This window comes from Plasmodium berghei (genome assembly GCF_900002375.2).
Source record: "Plasmodium berghei ANKA genome assembly, chromosome: 3".
NCBI classification, from domain to species: domain Eukaryota; phylum Apicomplexa; class Aconoidasida; order Haemosporida; family Plasmodiidae; genus Plasmodium; species Plasmodium berghei.
The window spans coordinates 229,160-254,063 of record NC_036161.2 but is presented as its reverse complement, the minus strand read 5'-3'; the positions used below and the strand labels follow the sequence as shown (position 1 = coordinate 254,063).

Genomic DNA, 24,904 nt, shown 5'->3' with positions numbered 1-24,904 from the left:
GCTAATTTTTTTTTTTTTTTTTTTTTCAAAATTATTATCCTCACCTAATACCCAAAGGTGTGTTAATACGAATATTATCAGAAAGTACTTAATGCTTTTAAAAAGTTAAAATAATTCATAAATAAAATTATATATAACATTTATCGTTGCATATAAATATAATAAATATGCAACGTACCTTTTAATGAATGATTATTTTCATTTTAATATTTTTTTTTGCTTTTAAAACTTGTACATATTTTTAATGAAGCTCAAACTTTAGAAACAATTAATGTGTGTTTTAATCAGAGTTCAATATTGGCATAAATAAAAGAGCGCACACATATATATACAAATATAATTTTTAAAGCAATAGGGCGATATCTCTACCTTTTATTGGCATTTCACTTTATCACTTCTAAAATATAAAATTATATATTTTTTATATTCTTTATTTTATTTTATTTTATTTTATTTTATTTTATTTTATTTTTATTTCTTTCATATTCTTTAAATTGCAATGTCAAATATAAATGATCACATTGATGTTGAATGTCAAGAAAGTGATGATGAATATTTTAATCCAAAAAATAAGGCAGACTATTCAGAAGGAAGTTATGAAGAAGATGATTTAGTGGATACTAATGATGAATCAGATGATTCAGTGGATAATAATGATGAAGCAGAAGAATACAATGCATTTTTGGATTATAAAAAAGATGAAGAAGTGAAAGAAGATGATATATTTAACGAAAATACATTATTATATGCTATTAAAACGAGAGAAGTGTTAGAACAAGATATTTTAGTATTATTTAGCAATATGCTAAAAAAAGAAACAATTTTAAGCAAAGATGTAAAAAGTAATATAGATGTAGAACCAGAAATACTCAAAACAAGTAACTTAAAAACAGATGAAAAGGAAGGAAAAGGAAATGATAATAAACTTAATTTAAAAATAAAAAATAAAGAAGTATATAATTTTATATATAGTAAAATGAATCAAAATGAAAATAAAAATATAGATAACAAAAATACATACAATAATAATAAGATATCAGATGGGAAACGTACAAGTGTTAGTAGAACTGGATTAAATGAAAGTACTTCAATTTTAAAAACACAAAGTTTTCAAAACTTAGATAAAGAACATTATATATTAGATCCAAATATAGTACAAATATTAAAAGATATTAATACATATTTAAAAAGGGAAAGAGAATATTTACATCGAAAAATAGGTACACATATAGATTCTACTTTTAAAAACCCAATGTATGTAACATTATATATTTATAATAATGCAGTATTAAAAGATATTATAATACAGGTTATAAATATTATTAAGAATGATTTTGATAATGCTATTTATAAAGATATTGATGAAAATTTGTTGATAAAAAATATTTTTATTTTAATAAATTATTTAACATCTAGACCAAGTAAAGAGTGGTTTGAATACTGGCATAAACATATGCCAACTTTTGGAAATAAAAAAGGTGAATATAATGTTTATAATTATTTACAAATAGAAAAAAATGATAGAAAAATTTATCGTAATGCATTAAAAAATGATATATATATAAAAGAGTTGCAAAAAAGATCAAATATTATAGAGGAATATCAAAAAGGATTGGAAAGTTTAAAATATGTATTAAGTGATAAAAATTTTATAACTATCCTTAATGAGTTTAGATATAATTGTCAGTTATTTATAGATGCAGATTATAGAGGTATTGAAGAAAATGAAAATTTAATGGCTATGCAAAGAAAAGAAAATGAACTAATGGAAACCAAACGGGTTCTAAAAGAGGAACTCCAATCTTATGCAGAAAATTCATGTAACGAAAGTGATCTAAGTGATGATAGTAATGATTTAAATCCTGAATATAATAAAAATGAACAAACCAATGAAAATTTCAATAATTCGAATATTAGTTCTACTCCAGAAGAAGATATAAAAAAAAAAAATAATATTGTGAAAAAAAAAATAAAAAATATTAAAAAAAGAATAAAAGAAATAAACGAAGAATTACATGATATATCAAACTTTTTTTTAGAAGACAAAAGAAAACGAGAAAAATTAACTCATGAATATAAAGAAAATATATATTTAATTAGAAATATATTATCACAAGTATTAAGTATTAGAAATATGAAAGGGAGTAGAGATATTAATCTAAATAATGTACATTATGCAATTTTACAACATGCGCTAGATAAGCATAGTTCTTTAAATCTTATAATTGATGAAATGATAAATTTATTTAAAAAAGAAATACAAAAATATGAAGAAGAAAAAAATATACATATTCCATATTTAAATCAAAGTACTATGAAAGACATATGGGATTATGTTAGACTATTTTACAATGTCATATGTTATATAGATCCAATTGATTTAGTAAAATCTTTAACATATCAAAAGGACAAAATAATAAATTCTGAAAAAAAATCTGTAAATTTGGGTAATAAAAAAATGGCTGAAAATACATCTAATACAATAGATAATCAAAATAAAAATGGAATCAAAATAAGTAAGGGAGAAAAAAGAAATAGCTTTTTAAAGACAAAAAAAAATAATCTTATGTTAACCCATTTGGCAAGAATTAATCCACTATTAGCCAAACAAAAAATAAGAAAACCAAATGAAGAAAAACATATGAAAAAAAAAAAAAAAAAATATATAATTAGAAAAAATAGAATAGACTACTATGAAAGTATTTCTTTTGAAGATTTAGCATTTGATATATTTTCTGAAGAGGGTTCTTTAAAAAAACATAATATTTTAGATATATTCGATTATACAAATTTGTATAAAATACAAGAATTTATAAATAATATTATCGGAATAAATGATGAATTTGAAAATATTTATGATACATGTGAAAATAGTTATAATGACAATAGTCCTTTTAGATCAAGTGAAGATAGAAATAATTCTTTTAAAAGTCAAGAAAAAAAAAATCAACAATATTCAGAAAATTTTAATTATTCTTTAAAAGTATTTTTAAATATATGTATAAAGGATCTCAAAAGATGTATCACTGAATATTACAACAATCAATGGGACATAAAAATTATTTTCAATATTCATGCATGGATATTGACATACTATACAAATTATTACAAATATGAAAATAAAAAAAGATTATCAAATTCTAAAGAAAGAAATAATGTAAAAACAACAGGTAGTATATATGGTATAAATATAAATGATACAAAAGAAAATGGATTGAAATATACACATACAAATAGTAACCAAATTGAAGAAAAATCTTCACCATTTATTTCCAGAATACAAATGGTTCTAGGTATGCAAATGTATATAGGCGATAACAGCATTCACACTGAATTTTTATGTGATACGTTTGATAGAATAATTAGGGAAGAAAAAATGAGAAAAAATAGTAGTAAAATAATTTTATGTTGTTTAAGATGTTTGTATGCCGATTTGAACTTATTAGACATACATGTATTGTCTACTGATGACAATGTAAAAGCAATTTGTAAATCATCTTTAAATAATTTTCTAAAAAGAAATATATTAAATAAATTAAGTTGGATTTTAAAAAATTATAAAATTATGAGCCATGAAAAAAATATTTTTATTTACTCTTTAAAATGCAGTTTATTAATTATACAACTTTTAGAAAAATTAGGTGGAATAACATATATAGTAAAAGAAAGTAAAAAAAAAATATATGATGATGAAGAAAGTGAAGAAAATTATAGTAATTATAATGAAAATGAAAATTATTCAAATAATAATGATCAAGGGTATAATGGATTTAACGAACCAATGGAAAAAATTTATGTTTCAAATTTAGTAGATGAAATATATAGCGGGAAAATAATAAACATATGTATGCAAATTTTAGAAAATTTTAAAAAAAATCGTACATATATTAATGATTTAATTATAACTTATTTTGAATATATAATCAAACATAAGGATAATGAATATAACTTTTTAATATTCTTTGATATTAAATATTTTTTAATTTTTAAAGATATAATAAATGATGAACAATGCTATACGAATCCACATTATTATTGGATTGCATCTTTTTTTGAAAATATCATCTCATGTTTTTTTAAGTTATGGAATAGTAATCATTTTATTCCAATCGAGTTATTCTTTTCTAAAGATGTTAATAAAAACATTTCCTCATTAATTAGTGAAAATTATATGTTATCAATATTTAGCAATTATAATGAAGGTAACGATTTATATATTTATGAACAGCTAACTAAAGGAATTGGAATAAATGATGTTTTTATTCAAATGAGTTCAAGAAAAAGATTAGAACATTTACAATGGTCTGAAGAAGATATACAAAATTTAAAATTATATTTTAATCAATTCAAACACATGCACAGTTATTTATCATTTCTTAGTGAAATGCTTAATAAGCCACCAAATACTGTAAAAAATCAATTAATTTATTTAAATTATATTGATAAACGGGGTAATGTTTTAAATTTTCACGATTATGAATCTTTGCATAGCTCAGGTAGAAGTTCATCACAAAGTTCAGATAGTAACTCTGAAAATGAAGAAGATATTAGACAAAAAAAAAAATATACAAAAAATAAAGAAACAAATGAAAATGTAAAAAATATCGATTTTAATGATATTGAAGAATATAATAAATCTAAAAAAAAACAACCATTACTTTTCACTATTTATAAATTAAAAAAATTAAATGAAAAACAAAATCAAGAACATAATTTAACAACAAATGAAATCAATTGTAATGTTGAAATTGTTTTAGAAGAAATGGTTGGTGGTTTACGCTCTTTATATGAATTAAAAAAATTATCGAAAAATAAATATATTTCTTCCAAAGCACATGTTTTTGATATACCATTGAGTATGTCATCTGATTTATTAGAACACCGTTATTTTAAAAAATTATTAACATTGCTTGGGTTCATATATAATAGTAATAGTGATGAATGGTTTTTAGATGATGATTTAGATGTAGATGTATTTAGACAAATTGTTGAAAAATTTGAAGAATTCCATGTTATACCAATCCAGGATTTACGAATCAGATTACTTCACCCATTATATAAAAAAAACAAAACTAGCGAAAGTGATCATTCACAAAATGAATACTCACCACTTGGAAATAAGAAAAACACAAAAGATGCAGAATCCACTAATGCTGACGAAGATGATTATGATTTTTCATTTTACAATAACAATGATCAAAATAAAGTTAATCAAATAAATCCAGAAGGTTCTCAAAACGAAGAAGCATTACATAACATACCATTAGCAAAACCCAAAGGAACTCTTGAATTAATCAAATTAATATATGAGCTTTTTTCAAGCAATGATGAAAATTTTAGAATTTTTTTTATTAATTTAATGAATACTATATCAGATAGATTTAATTTACTGTTTGAGCATAAACTTAGGGAGCATTTTGTGGATCAATTTGGTTATTCTATGGCTAGTACAACAGGTTGCAATATCGATAATTTTTCTAATAAAGAAAATTCTGAACAAAAAAATACAAACATTGAAAATTATAAAATATATCTTAGCACAGATGAAAAAAATATTATAAAATTGTGTTATAATTGTGAAGCTTTAAAGACATTGCTAAAATATTTGGGTATATATATGTATTATTACGAAAAGTTAATTATATATAAAAATATAATAAATGATGAAATTGTTTTAGAAAGAATTAAAGTAATAAATAAATATAAAACGCTAGCTATACAAGATATAAAAAAAGCTATTGATGAAAAAGAAGAATTAATTGAACAAAAAAAAAAAAAAAAAAAAGAAAAAAAACCAACACCCAAACAAAAATTTGATTTTATCAAACGAGTATGTGAATATCTACATTTTAAATATGTAACATCAAAAATAAATAATTCAACTTATTTTAATGAAAATAATATTAATGATATATATTTTGGTGATGATAAATTATTAAATTTTATTTATGAGAAATTAAATTCTTGGAATAATAAAAGAAATAAAAAAAATGATGATCAAAATTTATGTCTTCGTATGATTGATCTTATACAGTGCATTATCATACAAAATGATCGAACCGACATTCCTGAAAGTATCGCTAATAATAATTTGGCTAGTTTGTACATACCATTTATTAAAAATATATGTGCATCAATAAAAGGTGTGGATCAAAAAATACAAATCGAAAAAACATCAAATGAAACATCTGAAGAAAAAGAGAGCGAGGAAATTCATTGGATATGTACAGAAATACATATAAAATGGATAAAGGCAATACTTAAAATTTTTTACAACATCCTATTTGATACTTCATATAATGTTGTAGGAAAATTATTTGAAGAATATAAAAATATAAAAGAAATACTAAATGATACATCTTATAATTTCTTGGATACTACAAATTATGATCAGGGATCTGGAAAAATAAATTCGGATATTATTTCACCAAATAACCATATAAAAACAAATGATGAAATAAATGTCAAAACTGACATAAAGGAAAGTCTACGCAATGAAAAAACTAAAGAATCGAACAACCAAATCGAAGAAAAAACATTACAAACATTAAATATAGATGACGAATATAATACTTCATTAAATACTTCTAAAAAAAGAGCATTAAATATTGATGATGATAATATGAGTTTCCGAAATAAACGAAAAATATGTGAAAACATTATGTTACAGGATTATGCTCATCTTTTCAAAAAGACAAAACTCCAAAATTCTTATATAAATACATATAAAAAAAACAGGAAATTAATTATTACATCTTTGCTTAACAATAAAAATATAGTACAATATAAGGAAGTTGATATTATTAACAAAGTTAAGCAGGTTGCCATAAAGGCTCGACAGATGGCATCCACCGGGGTAAGTCATGTCATATTTGTTTTGTTTATTTTGCTTATTTTGCCTATTTTTTTTGCTTTGCTTGCATTTCCTCTACACTAGTGCGCATGTTTCCGTTTTTCGAAACAACTTGTTAATACATTTTTTACATTAAATATTTATAGGATCTAAGAAAAAGATGGAAAACCCGAGAAGATGTAAAGACAATCCTTTTATTATAAGAGTTCGATAAACCAGTTCATAATTCCCTTCCCAAAAAATTACTTTCATAATATATCCATATGTTTTTATCACTATCGTTATTTTTTTTATTTTTTTTTTTGTTCATTTTAAAAATATTTTTATTTATATATGCTTATTATTTCAGCATATAAAATTAAAAAATATAAATAAACTGAAAACTCGATAATTTTTTTTTCGAATATAATAATTTTCAATAGGTGTTCGTACTATATGCACATTAAGTTTTATATGAAAAAAAAAATTATATTTTTATATAATAAAAATTAAATATTCTTTACATATATATATAATGATGATGAATTTTATTATTTATGATTTATGTGCTTCTTCCTTTTGTTTTCTTAATCTAATAATTGTTGATTTTGCTGCAACTGCTGCTGGGGTAGTTAAACTCCACGCTCCTCCACAAATTTTTCTTTTGCATTTTTTACATTCCCATATTCCAACACATGTCCTTTTTGTGGCAGTCTAAAATTTGTGAAAAAAAAAAAAAAAAAACATATAAGCATAGGCATATTCACTATTTGAAATGAAAAACGATATAAAACTTTAAAACATAAAAAAAAAGTGGGTCAAACATTCCATTTTATTTTTTTTTATTTTTCCATAATCCTTACCTTTCCGCAAAAGGAGCATAGATATTTTGCATGCTGCATTAATTCTATTTTTTTTATTTGTTTACGGAGTGAAGATCCGTATCTTGTTCCATATTTTCCAGTTAAACCGACCTAATAAAAATGGCAAAAAATGTTGGATAAATAGTAAAATTATATAAGATCTGTATAATTACAACATAAATTTGTAAAACAATTTCGGAATGATAAAGTAGGCGTGTTCTTATTTATACATGTATATATATTCCCGTTTCAATAATTTTATTTAAATTTAAAAACTTGTATGAATAAATTATTTCATTCAAACAAATTGGGAAATATAAATTTCGATAGCTTATTTATAAAACATACAACAGTATAATAAATATCTTTATCAACATTTTTAGTTTATGCCATTTTATCCTATTATTTAACCGAATTGTAGTTTTAATGATTATATATTTTGTTCATTATTTCTTGTTTTTCCATTTAAACGCCTTCTTTTCCTTTAATTTTTATTTATTAGTAATTTTCTCTCACCTTTTTAGTTCTTCTTGACATTTTTAAATACGAATAAAATAGAAATATGATTATACTTTTTTTTACTTTTACTTTAATATTTCTGTAATTTTAAAATTACTAATGTTTATTGAAAAAAAAAATTTCGATTATTAAAGAAAAAAAAAGAAAAAAATATACGTAATTTTATTCAAGTTAATTATTTTCACATATATATATTATATGCATAATTTATTTGGATTGCTGTATTTTTATTTTGGTATAATATATAATTTTTAATTGCTATAAAAAAATATATCAAATAAAAAACCCCTTTACCCTCTTAAATGAGCACATATTTTAGGGTCTTCGAAAAAATTGCTAAAAGGTGGGTAATAAATATTTATGCATATATTTAGTATATATTTATGTATATATTTATGTATATATTTAGTATATATTTAGTATATATTTAGTATATATTTATGTATATATTTAGTATATATTTATGCATATACTTATGTATATATTATGTATGCATATTTATATTGATATGCATTTACTTCCTTGTAGAACATCTCATAAATTTTTCTACATTTCCCTTTTTATTTTGATTTTTTTTTGTTGTATAATTTAAGTAAATACAAGTTCCATTACAAAAGCATTATGTTTTGGGTTAAATGTTTTCCACAAAAAATAAATAAATGACTAAATTAAATGAACAAATGTGAATACATGTAAGGTATAAATATAGGGCAATTTTTTCTCACTTTTTATTTTTATTAATAATATATAAAATAGCTAATGAAAAAAACAGCATGTAATTATCTCTCCAATTTGAAAGAAAAAATAATATTTATTTTTGTACCTTTTTTTTTTTTTTATTTTGTTCTACATTAATTCATACTTATTATAAATTATCAAACAAAATCATCGTTATAAAAAAAAATACATGCATACATAGTAACCCCCAAAAATCGATATTCTCATTTTTGTTTGATTATATATATGAAGGAATAATTTAATGAAATATAAGTATTTTTATTGGACAACCCATAAAAAATAAAGTGAAAATAATAAGATCTTAACAATAACCATAATATAACAGTATATATAAATTAATAATCGCTGTAACTATATTAATTGTGATAACTAAAAATTCGTTTTTTTTTTATTATAAATTTTTATTTTATTCTTTAAAAAAGAGAAAGCGTGTGTATATATATACAGCGTGTATACACATACATTAACTCTTTCAAAGGATATAAACAATATACACAATTGATATAAATACAATTAATTATTCTTTTGAAATCTAAGATTTTTAAAAATAATGTTACTTAAAAAAATAATAACAGTATATAGTTTACATTGATCGAATCATTTATGTACTTATTTTATACAATAAAACTTTTGCAACGTTATGCATATATACACATACATGCATACAATACATATGTAAGGGGGAAAAATGTTTTGTCAATATATCGTTCCTAATAATTATATCTTTTCGATTTTGTTTGTCATCCTCTAATCATATTTACTACAAATCCATTATATTTCATAAAAATTCCCATTCTTATATAAACAATTGAAAAATAATCTTCAACCTCTTTTCAATTTTATATATAATTACAATCAAATGTTTGATTTTTCAATTTCACCATTATGTGCTAAGACTCTTTTGTTGCATCTCAGCTCTTTATAATTCGAATTAATTAATCATAACTAGGATTTTTGTGTTTGTATTCTCCACATTTTTAGTAGGAGCCAACAAATATATTATTGATCGGAATAAATACTAATTTGATTGTATATCCAATAAGTCCCATAATTAAAAATCCAATCGTACAAGCACATACAATATTTGTATATTCCTTTTTACTTGGTTTTGTACATTTTCTTACTAATCTAACACTATCATTTACAAAATCATGAATGCTGGTTACAATATATCCAATCGGGTGCTCTTCATCGGTTACGAATTCGGGAATTTTAACGTTGTTCAACATTTTTCTTAATAAAAAGTGAAAAAACAAATATTACTAAAAAAAAATTATTCTGCAATGTGGTGATAAAGAAAAATTAGTTCATATATACTTTATATGAATTAAACTGTACCATTTACATATATTTATATGATTTATTAAAATCAGGATAATATAATAATAAACCAGCTCAAACAATCTTGGATAAGAAACAAAAATATAATATATGGATATTTTTTTTTATTAATCTATTTTTATAAGTAGCTTAGAACTATTTCATTAAGATTGTATTGCAATATGTTTTTCAATAAAATTATAAAAAAAAATAAATAAATAAGTAAATAAATAAGAAAAATAAAAGAAAAATGAGTGGAAAAAAATTAAATAAAATTTATGCCATTATATTTACAAATTATACAATATAAATATTACTAAAAATAATTAGCACAAGATATTAATTATTGTGATGACAATAAAAATGCATATATGCTCATGCGAAAATAAAAATTTTTTAATATATAATAATATAATTTTCTCGTTTAATGATATAAGTATTTATTTTGTGCTCATGTATGATTATTTAGGAGGACTCGCATAAATATCATACAATTAGATTATAGTATATATTTAATTGTATATACATGTGTTATTTTGAATGTTTGTTTTTATTCGCAAAATATTACATAAATAATTTATTTGAATTTTGCTTTATATACACATATTACATTATTATATATTTTTTAATTTGCTATATTATTTTCATATAATTTTATAATGTGTATTTTTTTTTCAATTCTTTATAAGACCTTTATATAATCACACTTTTAAGTACTAATAATGAAACAAGAGGATGTATATAATTATAATTAGATTTTTACATATGCAAGTATAGTATATATAATAATGTCTGTAAACTAATTCAATAAATATTATTTTTGTATTTTTTCAAAATAGTATAAAAACCAAATTAAAGATATGGGAAATTATTATTATTATTATTATTATTATTATTATTATTATTATAGAGCTATATATTTTTAATTTACACACTAATTATATTATTTATCTTAAAACATTCCAAAATAAAAGATATATAATATCCCTTTTAAAATACTGATTTTTTTAAGCAATTTTTTTTTGTTAAATTACCTTACTGTTCATAAAAATGTACGTCCAAATTTTAAATATAAGGATAATTATATGACCATTTGGCTATTTAAAACAAAAATAGTAGCATAAAATAGCCATCAGAAATCGTTGTATATATTGTGTGCATGGATCAGAGGGATAATATATAATGACTAATTTAAGAGATGAAAATATAATATGGTATATTACATACGTACAAAATATAAAACTTTGTGTAAATTTATAGTTTTTTAAAAAGTATTTTAATTTCTCTTAGTATATACAAAAACATAATTTTGGTTACCCATTTAAACTATAGTTATAAATCAGAGAAATTGGGCATGTAAATGTAAATGCATATTATACATAGGATGTATATGTACAAAGGAAACACCATGATAGTGTGTATATGATTCTCCTATAAAAGGTCACGCATTATGAGTTGTTAATAAGTTTATAAGTGTTAAATATCACGTTTATATTTTAATATTTTCAATGAATGGATTTCCAAAAACATAGTTTAAAAGAATATGAAATAAAGATAACCTTTTAAAAACTATACATGTTTTTTTCCCTCTTTATTTTTACTTTTTTTTTATTAAAATGTGACATTAATGCGAAAAAAGGGATAGGAAAAAACATAATTTAAATTATGCACGTAGGGGGTAACCCTTTGTGTATAATTATGGTTTACGCATTAGTTATGTAAATGTATAACTTGGGAAATCTTTAAAAACAAAGTATATTTATGTCATATTATATATATATTGTATATAATTTCTAAAATCGTATTAATTTTTTTATCTTAACAAGATATATTAATAAATGTGAGGAAAATTAACAAACATTGTATTTACATATATGCCTACGAATATGGGTAATACATAGCCTAGGTACCCATTATGTAATTAAAAAAATTATATAGCTATGAAATTCATATAAAAAATAGCAATTTTCATAATGCCCCCTTTAATCTTAATATTTTATTGTAGTATTATTATATGGATATATATATACATACGCATATGTAATATAATATAATATATATATATATAGTATATATCTGCAGCTACATTTTTTATTTTATGGGTGTTCATCTTATAGTTGAGAATAGGAGTGTACTATCGTGGTATATCAAAAAAAAGTATATGTTATAATAATAGCTATGAAGAATGAAAAAAAAAAAATCACCATTATATATAGGTGAATATATAAATAAAAAATATATATAAACAATAATTCAATGCAAAATGTTAAAATTACTGCAGTTAAGCTAAAATATTACGAAATACGAAAAAAAATGAAATTTTAAATATATATATATAATTTTCTTTTTTAACGGAATTATAAACCAGAGAGGAAAAAAACAATTAAAATGTATATAGGGAACAAAAAATAATTTTAAAAGAATTTTCAATTGAAACATATATATAATTAGTGAATATTATATAATACCGTTTTTTTCCCAATATATATATTTTTTTTTACAATTTTGTATATAACTATATATTTTGTAGTAAAATTCCTTTATTTTTTCTTTCGTATTTTTCAAAATTTCTACATTTTTAAATTTCATACACGCTTTGTAAGCATAAGAAATATTTTAATAGTATATATAAGAATAATTATTATTATACTTATTGTTTGCATTTTAAGTAAAAAGATAGATAAATAAAATAAAGAAAGACGAAAATGGCTGCAATAGATCATAATGTTCAAGATGAGTTAGTAGATTACGAAGATGATGATAACATGTTAGATAATAAGGATGTCAAATGTGACATCGGAGGTAACCTTTTAAACAACAATAATAAAGGAGTTAATGAAAGTGGTGCTATGAGAGGTAGTTATGCTACTGTTCATACTGGAGGATTTAAAGATTTTTTTTTAAAACCAGAATTATTAAGAGCAATTAGCGAAAGTGGATTTGAACATCCATCTGAGGTACAGCAAGAAACTATACCAGCAGCAATAACAGGTAATAATTTGCGTATTAAAAATTGAAAAAGAAATATATAAAATATATTTACTGAACACTTCATAATTAATATTTTTTTTTTTCCCCAAAGGTACCGATATTTTATGTCAGGCAAAGAGTGGTATGGGAAAAACTGCTGTTTTCGTTTTATCAATTTTACAACAACTTGAAACTAATGATAGCAAAGATATAAAAGAAGAAAAGGATATGAACAATGCTAGTGGAGATATGAATCAAAATAGCGGTTCTCAAAATAAATATGTTAGATGTTTAGGTATAGCACATACTCGTGAATTAGCTTATCAAATAAAAAATGAATTTGATAGATTTAGCAAATATTTAAAAAATGTTAGATGTGAAGTTGTTTATGGTGGTATATCTATGAATAAGCATGTAGTCTTATTCAAAGGAAATAATATACCTCATATAATTATTGGTACACCTGGTCGTATATTAGCATTAATTAGAGAAAAATATATGTTAACAGATAAAATTCAACATTTTGTTTTAGATGAATGTGATAAATGTTTAGAAAGGTTAGATATGAGAGGCGATGTACAGAAAATTTTTATTTCTACTCCTTTAAAAAAACAAGTTATGTTTTTTTCAGCAACTATGGCAAAAGAAATGAGAGACGTATGCAAAAAGTTTTTACAAAACCCTGTAGAAATATTTATTGATGATGAAGCTAAGTTAAAATTACACGGACTATTGCAGCATTATGTTAAATTACAAGAAAAAGATAAAACAAGAAAATTAATAGAAATATTAGATGCCTTAGAATTCAATCAAGTTATAATTTTTGTTAAATCCGTTACAAGAGCTATCACACTAGACAAATTATTAACCGAGTGCAACTTTCCATCCATATCTATACATGGTGGTTTAAATCAAGAAGAAAGAATTGAAAGATATGATAAATTTAAAAAGTTTGAAAACAGAATATTAGTATCCACTGATTTATTTGGAAGGGGTATTGATATTGAAAGAATAAACATCGTTATTAATTATGATATGCCAGAAAATTCAGATTCTTATTTACACAGAGTTGGAAGAGCTGGAAGATTTGGTACAAAAGGTTTAGCTATTACTTTTGTATCTTCTCAAGAAGATACATTAGCCTTAAATGAAGTACAAACCAGATTTGAGGTAGCTATTTCTGAAATGCCAAATAAAATAGATTGTAACGAATATATTAACCAGTAAGGTAGTTTTTATAGCTATCTAGTGAAAAAATAAATACTTGTAAATAATTTAATGAATATATACTATGTATACATACATAGGCCATATACACATAAGCACGTTATAATAATATACGAAAATGTGTGCGAATTATATTGCGATGAATTGGTATGCATTAATATATGCACAATTTTCTAACTATGTATGTTCTCTCTATATATACATATGTACGCAAATATACACACACATATGCATACGAAAATGTGTGTTTGAGGCCGCATAAATATTCTACAAAAAATAATGTAATGTAATTAGATTTTTAAAACAAATTTTTGAAATGTTTAAGGTATTTTTTTCAAATTTTAAAAAGTAAATATACCTGAGGTTATTAAATAAGCCTGAGAGATATAAATTATAGCCAAAAAAAAAATTAATTATACAAAATTGTATGATCAGAAAAAAAAAGTTTTTAGCTATTCAAAAAAAAAAAAAACATATATATACATGCATAGTCATACAAAGAAACATATTACAGTTTACATGTGCATATAAAATGTTCATTTATGCATATGAATGGTTATTTCTTTTTTTTTTTTTATATATTTTTATTTTTACTTATATATTTTATATGTGCAAACATTTACTAAAACAACTTATTTTAAAAATTCTATGAATAATTATGCATAATGCTTATACAAGACTTAAGTAGTTAGACAGTTTTTAGGGAATACAAATGAATCTGTTAAGTATATTATAACATTTTTTTAAATATGATGATATCAAAATATCCTCAAAAAATAGTAATTTCTATTTTGATGAATTATTAAACATTTTAAAAGATAATAGTAATATATCTAAAGAACTTTTTAATTTTTGTGTGCAATTTATTTTTTTATCAAATAAATATAAAATTATCAGAACTTATCTCATACATAAATCTGGTGGATTGGTTAAAAGTTTAAAGAAAAGAAATAAAAATTCAAGTTTTTTTACAATGTTAGTAATTTATATAATAATATAAAAATACGAAATCCAAGTTTTAATAGCACTATATCAGTTAGCCAAATATTACCCATATATTTATGGCGTTTGCCTGATATTTTATCAAAGTTAAATTTTCTCTGTTAATATAATTTAAGATGAGTTTATGCAAAGATTTTGTAACAATCCATTCAAATCGAAAAATACACTTTTATATTTGTTTATCTTTAATACATGATCCAGTTACTTTAAAATCATATTTTCATTAATTTGGTTGGAATCGTTTTGCTATGGTTATTCAAAAATATTTTATTGATAAATGTCTAATGTGTAGAATACAAATATAATATGAATAAAATTTCTTTAAAGTCCGATGAGTTAAAATAATATTCTGACTGTTCAGGTCCTAAATGAAATTTATTTTCATTTCCAAAATGTTTTTGTAGAAACTGATTTAGTGAGGAAGATCATGATGTACCTTGGGTAAGGTCACACAAAAATGGAGAACCAAATTCTATGGCCATAAATATGGTGAGTAATAAAGAGGATATATCCTTTTTTTCAAAGTAATGAAAACTTTTTGGCTAATTTTATGGATAATATCGAATTAAAAAATGGTGTAGACAATTTTAATAATAATTATATTTCTAAAAAAATATAAAGAAAAAACAAATTTATATACCATCGGCTTTTCTTAAAGATAGCAAAACGAGTAATTGCAACCCTAATTTATATCATGAGGTCAAGAGAAAAAAACTAAATCGAGGCTTTTATTGTAAACATTTGAAAAAAACATTACAAAAATAAATATAATGATATTTCAATTAATAATAATATTCATGAATATTTAAATTAACAATATTAAATAAAAATTATGATATAACAAAGATAGAGAAAATACGAAGTGTTATTGTAGTTGTGGGTTACGTAGTGATTACACTAGTGTTACAAATTTTATTATTCATGAAAAATATAATAATAATAATTGTTCATTATATATAAATAATAGTTTTAAAATGAATATTGTAATAATTCTATTAATAATATACTTAGCTATATTTTTAATTAAATGTGTGTATAGCTAGGGATAAAATGTTGTCACACACACACATACATATAATATGCAATTTTTTAAATGCTTTTAAAATAATGTTATTTTAATATTTATTTTTCTTCATATTTTTGTATTTATACATTATGATTAATTTTATTCTTTCCGTATGTTTAGTTTCTTTATATTCATTTTTTTTTGTATTAACAAAACATCCCATTTTATTTGCACTATTCGATATACTTACATATACACCATGCTTAAAGAACAAACATAAAAACAATAAAAGTGGTAGCCATATTAAAAAAAATTGTATATGGATAATTAAAAACCTTTTAAGTATTTATTTTTTTAGTAATAATTTAATAGCCATATTTTTTCCTTTTTTTTTATGTATACTAGAAGTTGTCTTGAGTACAGCATATAAAAAGTGAAATGAATGGATAAGAGTGTGTGCAATTTATTGGGAAAGCGAACGCCCATTCGGTTTTATAATGCACACACACAAAAAGGTGAAAAGAGTTGTATGAATTTCAAAGGAAAATATTTCAAACTATTATTTTCTCATCAAGTATTATCCTTGCATTATTATATAGCAAATATATAATATATATTTTTTATTTTGAAAGGTGTACAAAATAGTGTGTGTGTTTTTTTGTTAGGTTATATTTTTTATTTTTTTTTATTTCTTTTTTTATTTCTTTTTTTCTTTATTTGATTTCCTCATTGTTATGATACATATGTTTATGGACATACAACCATATGTATATGCATATGCTTATTTTAAAAAAATTGTTTTGTATTATTGTTGGATATGTATACGTATATATATCATATATTATGAGCATAATTAGCGCATGTTGCCCAATTTTATACATTTTCCTTACATAATGAAAATATGCTCTTAAATTCAAAAAACTCATCATTTATATACACACATAAACACCTGGCTCTCTAATAGAAATTGTCAACGTTAACAGAATTGTGGAAAATGCTTCCAAGGGTAAAATGCAGATTTGAGAAAACAGAAAGTTCAAATTTCGAGGAAAATACTGATAACCATCAAAATAGTAAAAATGGAAAATTATTGGACTCTGAAAATGTATCCATGAAAAAAATAAGGAGTGTATTATATGATGAAGCAATGAATTATAGTGAAACAAATACATATTATAAAAGCTCAAATATTCATAATTATAATAATATAAATGCATATATCAATTATATAAAAAAAACAAACTATACAAGAAGTTATGAACAAGAAAATATTTATAACGAAGCATTACTTTTGTATAATAATCGAAATGCCTATATAAGAAATGCATATAGAAATGATGAATATTTAGATATTAAAAGAAATTTAAAAAAAGGAAAATATTTTGGAGATAATGATGACGATGATTTATTTGATGAAAAAAACGATACCAACCAAATAAACAAACACAAAGATACACATGAATATGATGTGGGAAATACAGACAATAATGAAATTAATAAAAATAATTTAAAAAAAAAAAAAATTGAGTATGAACAATTATATAAAGAACGAAAAAAAGAACGTGCTATGAAATTTGCTGAAAAATATGGAGATTTATTTTATGATGAAAAAGATAAAATAATAAATGATAATGGTGATTTAAATAACAACCAAAATAATCGTATGGGATTTATTGCATCTGGTAATGGACATATTCAAAAAAATAATAAAAACCAAGGAAGTTCTACTAATATATTAAATGATTTACTTGAGTTACATAGTATGAAAAATACAGGAAGTTTTTGTGATGAAAAAGAAACAAATTTTTTAGAAACATTAGTTAAATTAAGATATGCACCTGAGCAAATATCTAAATTAAGTGATTTATTTGAAAATCCTAGAACCTTAAAAAATGTAAATATAAATTTATTAAAATGGCTAGATATGCAATTAAATAAAGGCTATTGGCTTGAAAGAATTTCACTATTTTTATTAGGATTAGCAATATCTATAGGAGTTGGAAATATTGAAACAATATGGATATTGATGACAACATGGCATGGTGTTGTATTTTTATTGCCTTATGTATTATGTTATATGCTTGTATGTCATCCAATTTTAATGTTTGAATTATATAGTGGGCAATTAGTTAGAAGTTCATCACCCTTTATATTTTATAAATTATTAAAACCATGTGCATCTATTGGGTTTGTAGCTTTATTTTTATGCCTATTAAGTAGCTACATTCATACATATAGGACAGCAGCAGAATATCTTATATATTTGATAAACTCATTTAAACATGACTTGCCTTGGAAATTAACTCAAAACGAAATCGATTTTTGTACACAAATTAAAAAGGATGCTATTACTTGTTTAAAACATAGACCCTTATGTTTATTTTCAAAATCAATTTCTTCTTGTGTACCTAATAATATAGGAAAAGCTTTTTTAATTTATCATGATAAATTTTTTCCAAACAATAACAAATATACATTTTTATTAAATTTAAATAAAAAAAAAAATTCCATTAATATTTTTTCAAATTCAGATTCATATATCGATAAAGATAGCTTTGTTTTTTTATTATTTTGCAATCTTTTGGCAACATTTTTCCAGTTACTTGGTATGACAAATTTTGCTTTTTCAGTTGCCCTTGTTCTTTTACTTTTGGGATTTTTATCAATCACAAAATTTATAGCTCTTTTCAATTTAAATAGTGTTATGGAAGCCTACTTTTATATTCTAAGTAAGTTTAATGCTACCCCTTGTGCATGCAATATGTCTCCTATCCAATGTGGTGTATACAATGTGCTATATACATTACGGTATATACATTATATTTTGCAGAAATGTGGAAATTTTCATACCTTTATACTTATTCATCTATATGGTCGCAATGCATGATGTATGCTCTTTATGAGATGTCAATTGGAATGGGCATTTATTCTTCGCTTGCTACAAAAACTAGGTATACAATATTTGAAAAAAAAAGGAAAAAAAAAAGACAAATTTTATAGCTTCAATTATATTTTTTTATCCATTTGATTTTATAACACTTTTTTTATTTTCCTTTTCAGAATTGGATCAAATTTGGCTTTTGATGGACAAGCCATTGTCGTTGGAAATTCTGTTATTTCCATCCTTGTGTTTTTTTCAGCAGGTATGCAACTTTTATGCATGAAATATCTTTTGATATTTTTTTCCACTTCACTTCACTTCCTCCCTTTTCAATGCAGTGGCAATTATTGGGTTTACATCCAAAATAATGAAATCCAGTTTTGTTGAAATTCTTGAATTTTCAAGGAGGGATTGTTCGTTTATTCTTTTTCCAGTTGGATTTTCGAATCTTCAAAGGACAGAGGTAGACATGTTGATAAAAAAAAAAAACAGTGAAATGAAAACTAGATTAAATATATTGCTACTTATGTTTGTAAAATTAATTGGAATAAAATTAGCAATATATATTTCTCATTTTATTCACATTTATTTTTATAGAAAACATTATGTATGCTATACTATGGATCATATACAATACTATCATGTGCTACACTCGCTATTCAACGAGAAGTTTTTATTATATCCATGAAAGACTTCAAATTCAGCAAAAATTTTAATAAAATAACATTTGTTTTGATGTTTACATTATTATTTTTTGTTTTTTCCTTTTTTATATCTACAAAAAATTCAAAAGACATTATTTGGTTTTTATCATTTACAATTTCGGATAATGGAAGAATTCTAGTTGCACTTTTGATATGTATTGTTTTAGGGTGGTTATATAATATTGAATATCAGTACAAGCGTCTAACTTCGAGAAGTAATGTTTTTGATATTTTCGAAATATGTGTAAAATTTAATGTTTATATATATTTTTTTCTAATTTTTTCTAATTTTTTTTTATTGAGCAGGCGTATTAGTATTCAATATTACATACTGGATTTTAAATATTTTTTTCAGTATTTTATTTAACTACTTACCTTACCATGCATATATATTATATATTATCAGAATTGTAATTTTTATATTTAGTACATGTATTTCTATTATTGTGTTAAAATCTCAAATAAATGAAATGAAAGGGAAGCAAAGACAGATACACGACAATCTAACTTATAAGGTAAATGGCGAAAAAGGAAAACAACTAATTATAAAAAATGATCATTTAAATTCTATTATTCCATTTTTAGGAAATACTATACATATTGTACCTAGGAAACATCGAATGTTTAAGAAAAGAGATTCAAAGAATAATAAGTGGAAACGCAATAATAGGAAATATAACTATGATGTGGTCTATTTGTATAAAATATATCGGGACATCTATTTTATTATCAGCTTTAATTGAATATGTAGATGGTGTTTTTTATAGCACAGAATTAAGAATGAAAATCCATGATATTCATTATGGATGGGTTGTTTTTGCCATTTTAGTTTGGGTTTTCATTTTCCTTTTTTTATTTTTATTCCCTATGTTTACAAAGGTAATTTATAAAAAATGAGACATATATTTTATTTGCCATATTATATGAATATATATACATATGCATTCTTTATGTAACATACTTTTCTTTTTCTTTTTTTTATAGACATTTGAAAACATGTTTATCAATAAAGATTATTTTGTAAATTTCAGTTTATTACCTTCGAAACCACTAACCAAAATACAACATTTCAATATTTTTTCATATTTTTATGAATTTGGAAATTCAACCAAAAAAAAAGAATAAAAAAAAACGAAACATTATATGTTGTGCATAACTTTTGTCTATTATTATTTCTTTTTTCCCATTTATTTAATTAAAAAATGTTTGCTTTATCATAATCATTATTTATAAATATGAATAGAATAAAATTCTTTAAATCTTTTAAAAAAAACAAAAATATTTTTAATTATTGTGTTAATTTTTTATGTTTTTTTTTATATTTGTAGTTGTCTTTGCTTGGGTCTATATGTCTATTTTTTAAAACAACAATTTTTTTTTATTTTATAATATATTATACATTCTTATAAAGTTTTTTTAAAAACAAATTATCGTTTTTAATCCAATTTTATTTATAACCTTCTTAATACAGATCAACTTTGTAAAATAGTAATAAATTATTGTCAATTTTTTTATAATATATATATATATATAGACAAGTGTATACATGTTCATAATTCAACTATTTAGCATACCTTGCATTTTTAAATGATCAAATACGAGAAAACATAAATGTTTAGAAAATGTATTTATATGAGCAAGTAATATCCCTTGACAAAACTTATGTTTTTGATTTAAAAAATATTAAAAAATGATCATATAAATAATTCTGCTTATTTTGGAGTTAGAATGGACTTAAATTATTTAAATAAATTTCCTTCAATTATAACTGAAATATCTAATAAATATTATAAATTTTTTTTTTTAATTCTAAACTGGTTTTTATGTAAATAAGTACAAGCTTAGAAAAGTTTAAGAAATTACCATGAAAATATAACATTTTGTTTAGTATAATTTTATTTAGTATAATTTTACATAGCATAATTTTATTTTATTATGTGTTTTGCATTTTATATTGTGTATTTATATGATTTATTTTTTCTTGTCTACCTATCAAGATAAAAATAATTTGTTGTAATAACTATTATTAGTTGTGAATTTGTTCTATATTTGTTTGCATTAATTTTGTAAAAATATAATAACATGGTAAATATTTAAGAACAAAAAATAAAATTAATTTTATGAATGTTGATATATTTGTGAACAAAATTTACATTATTATTTATATGCTTTACAATATATTTTTAATAATTTATCCTATTTAAAATAATTTTACATTTACTTCTTCAAAATATCATACATTTAAATATAATTTGCTATGTGCTTATTACATGCATTCATTTAATGTATAATATATATTCATCCCTATTTATTATTTTAAATACAAAAATATATTTAATTCCATTACTATATTTATCAAAATAGTATATATATAAAAAAAAAGGAAACTCTATTTTTAAATTTGTATATATTAAGTTACACTTACACATTTGTGTTTTTTTTTCAATAAATTATATAAAACATTTTTTTTAATTATTTTTGTTAACGTTGGATGTGTGTAGTTAAAAGCAAGACTACACACACATATATATGTAGCTATCTATCTCATATTTGCATGTATTAGCATGTTCATACAAATATGAAAAGGAAGCAACATAAAGTATAGGATTAAATAACGTACAAATATATACAAAAAATTCGTCAAAGTGAAGCTAAGTATTAAAATAAAGAGTAAAACCTCGTCCAATAACAGTAGTAGTAACGGACTAGGTATGACACATTTTCCCAAAAATGGAGATACTAATATTATGCATAAATATAAAAAAAAAAATTTGGAAATGAGGAAAATGAAAGGTACAATAATTATGGGGGGGAAAGCTAATGGAAACATGGATAGTGGTACGTCTCTCAGGACGTTAGGGAATGGAAATAGCTTTAAGCTTAATTCGAACTTCATAAATGAAGAAAAGGACAAATCAGAAAAAAATAGCTATAACAATAAGTATCACTCGAATAAATCATTTGCAAGTAGCACACCCACAAGTAAGGTATTTACAAATACGTCTATTGTAAATAAATTAGCATATAGCAGATCTAGCACTTCAAGCAAATTTGGCTACAAAAATACATTAAATAATGATAATAGCTCGAAAAGTTCCGAAAAAAAAAAAAAAAAAAAAAAAATGAAAAATGACATGAACGGCAAGGTAATAAAAAGAAACGACAATTTAGCTAACGAAACGATTGATAAAAAAAAAAGCGCCTCAAAAAATATATCAAAAAGTTTTAATTTAAAAAAAAATAATATAATTTCTTCAAATATAAATATCAATTCAAACACAAAAAAAAATTATAAGCACGGAAAAATATTATCACAACCCGAAAAATTAACACAAACCGAAAAAATATTAAAAAAAGATAATAATAATAATAAAGTTTTAAAAAATATTATAGAAGGAATGGAATCTAGTATGGATAATAAGCAAGTTGCAGAAAATATTGAAGATAATGAGATAATAAAAAATGAAGATATATCATATGAAACAAAGACAGATATTCAAAGTGGTCAAAATGAATCTATGCAAAAAACAGATGAAATAAAAGAAAATATACAAAACGGATATATAAAAAATGAAAATTTAAAAGAAAACATAAATCAAGAATCTGTTAAAAATTCAGTAATAAATGATAATACAGAAAAAAATGATAAAAATGAACAAGTTAGTTATGAAAAAACAGTTGGAGATGAATTTAATATTGATAAAACAAATATACATAAATATGAAATTCTTACTCCCCATTTTATAAAAGGAATATATGAACCAATTAATGATATATTTTCTGAAGAAAACAAAAACCGTTCTTATATTAATATAGATAAAACAACTACAAGTTTATTACCAGGATATAAATCTGTAACATTTGAAGAATTAAACAATCCAAATTATAACATAAATAATATACATCAAAATAATATGTATCCATCATCCATGTTTTACCCCCCTTTTAATTATATACCAATTATGAACTGTAATAATTTAAAAGAAGCTTATATTTTAAAAAATAATGTAATGTTAAATAATTATTTATTAACTTCAGCTGATATATCAAAAGGTACTATACATAGACAGTATAATGTTGGAGTTACATATCCTTATGGGGTTCCTTATATTGATGTTAGAAAAATTAAGAATTCATATAGTCAGAAAAAGACAAAAATATGAATACAACCCGTGTTTTGCATGCATTTTATTTATTTATTTTGCTTATTTTTTAATAGTGAAAATATGTTACATTCCCTTTTTTTTCGAATTCGATGTACCTATTTATCCATATTTTATTATATTAGTAATGTGAATAATAATAGATATATTATAATTCATCTGTTATATTTGTGAGATTTACTTTTTGTGTGTATATCATTTTAAAATTATATATGATTACACTATTTTTTTTTGATGTGTTTTTTCCTTATTTACTTTTAATTTGTTCGGCTTTTAACATATAACATCATTTCATACTTTCGCTTTTATGAGTCTTAAATATAATGTGATAATAGTTATAGAAATTAAAACATGGATATCTACATATTTATGGACATATATGATTATTTTATATTTATCACATTTAATCGAATATATATTGGCACATTTTTTTCTGCCTCGGGTTTTCAAGTATTTTCCCCTTTTTATCGTCACTTTTATATATTTGACACATTTTACTATAAATAAAAATATTAATATGAAAAAATATTTTTATTATATTTATTATTTCAAATCATATTTTTTTTTTTTTTTTAAATATTTTGATTTCTTAAAATTTGAGTTGTTTCAATATTAGGAAAATAAAATAAAAAAAATAAATTTTATCTTTATATATTTTTATCACGAAAAAAAAAAATTA

The 24,904-nt window shown here is 22.1% G+C and overlaps 6 protein-coding genes across 6 annotated transcripts; 4 read left to right on the top strand and 2 right to left on the bottom strand.

The window, feature by feature from the left end:
• Positions 1-499: 499 nt before the first annotated feature.
• On the top strand, positions 500-7,056 carry PBANKA_0307100 (conserved Plasmodium protein, unknown function; the record flags this gene model as incomplete). Its single annotated transcript, XM_034566585.1, has 2 exons — positions 500-6,856; positions 7,000-7,056. 2 exons carry the CDS (start codon positions 500-502, stop codon positions 7,054-7,056), a joined length of 6,414 nt encoding a protein of 2,137 aa, XP_034419955.1.
• Positions 7,057-7,387: 331 nt separating this feature from the next.
• Positions 7,388-8,232, bottom strand: PBANKA_0307000 (60S ribosomal protein L37ae, putative; the record flags this gene model as incomplete). The annotated part of the gene is made up of 3 exons (XM_034566574.1): positions 7,388-7,546; positions 7,696-7,806; positions 8,212-8,232. 3 exons carry the CDS (start codon positions 8,230-8,232, stop codon positions 7,388-7,390), a joined length of 291 nt encoding a protein of 96 aa, XP_034419954.1.
• A 1,697-nt stretch (positions 8,233-9,929) lies between these two features.
• Positions 9,930-10,181, bottom strand: PBANKA_0306900 (Sec61-gamma subunit of protein translocation complex, putative; the record flags this gene model as incomplete). Its single annotated transcript, XM_034566563.1, has 1 exon — positions 9,930-10,181. One exon carries the CDS (start codon positions 10,179-10,181, stop codon positions 9,930-9,932), a length of 252 nt encoding a protein of 83 aa, XP_034419953.1.
• Positions 10,182-12,977: 2,796 nt separating this feature from the next.
• On the top strand, positions 12,978-14,469 carry PBANKA_0306800 (ATP-dependent RNA helicase UAP56, putative; the record flags this gene model as incomplete). The annotated part of the gene is made up of 2 exons (XM_034566552.1): positions 12,978-13,263; positions 13,355-14,469. 2 exons carry the CDS (start codon positions 12,978-12,980, stop codon positions 14,467-14,469), a joined length of 1,401 nt encoding a protein of 466 aa, XP_034419952.1.
• Positions 14,470-17,471: 3,002 nt separating this feature from the next.
• PBANKA_0306700 (transporter, putative) lies at positions 17,472-21,187 on the top strand (the record flags this gene model as incomplete). The annotated part of the gene is made up of 8 exons (XM_034566541.1): positions 17,472-19,206; positions 19,308-19,428; positions 19,538-19,620; positions 19,697-19,821; positions 19,956-20,277; positions 20,369-20,577; positions 20,648-20,941; positions 21,047-21,187. 8 exons carry the CDS (start codon positions 17,472-17,474, stop codon positions 21,185-21,187), a joined length of 3,030 nt encoding a protein of 1,009 aa, XP_034419951.1.
• A 1,586-nt stretch (positions 21,188-22,773) lies between these two features.
• Positions 22,774-24,225, top strand: PBANKA_0306600 (conserved Plasmodium protein, unknown function; the record flags this gene model as incomplete). The annotated part of the gene is made up of 1 exon (XM_034566530.1): positions 22,774-24,225. One exon carries the CDS (start codon positions 22,774-22,776, stop codon positions 24,223-24,225), a length of 1,452 nt encoding a protein of 483 aa, XP_034419950.1.
• Between the last annotated feature and the right edge of the window lie 679 nt (positions 24,226-24,904).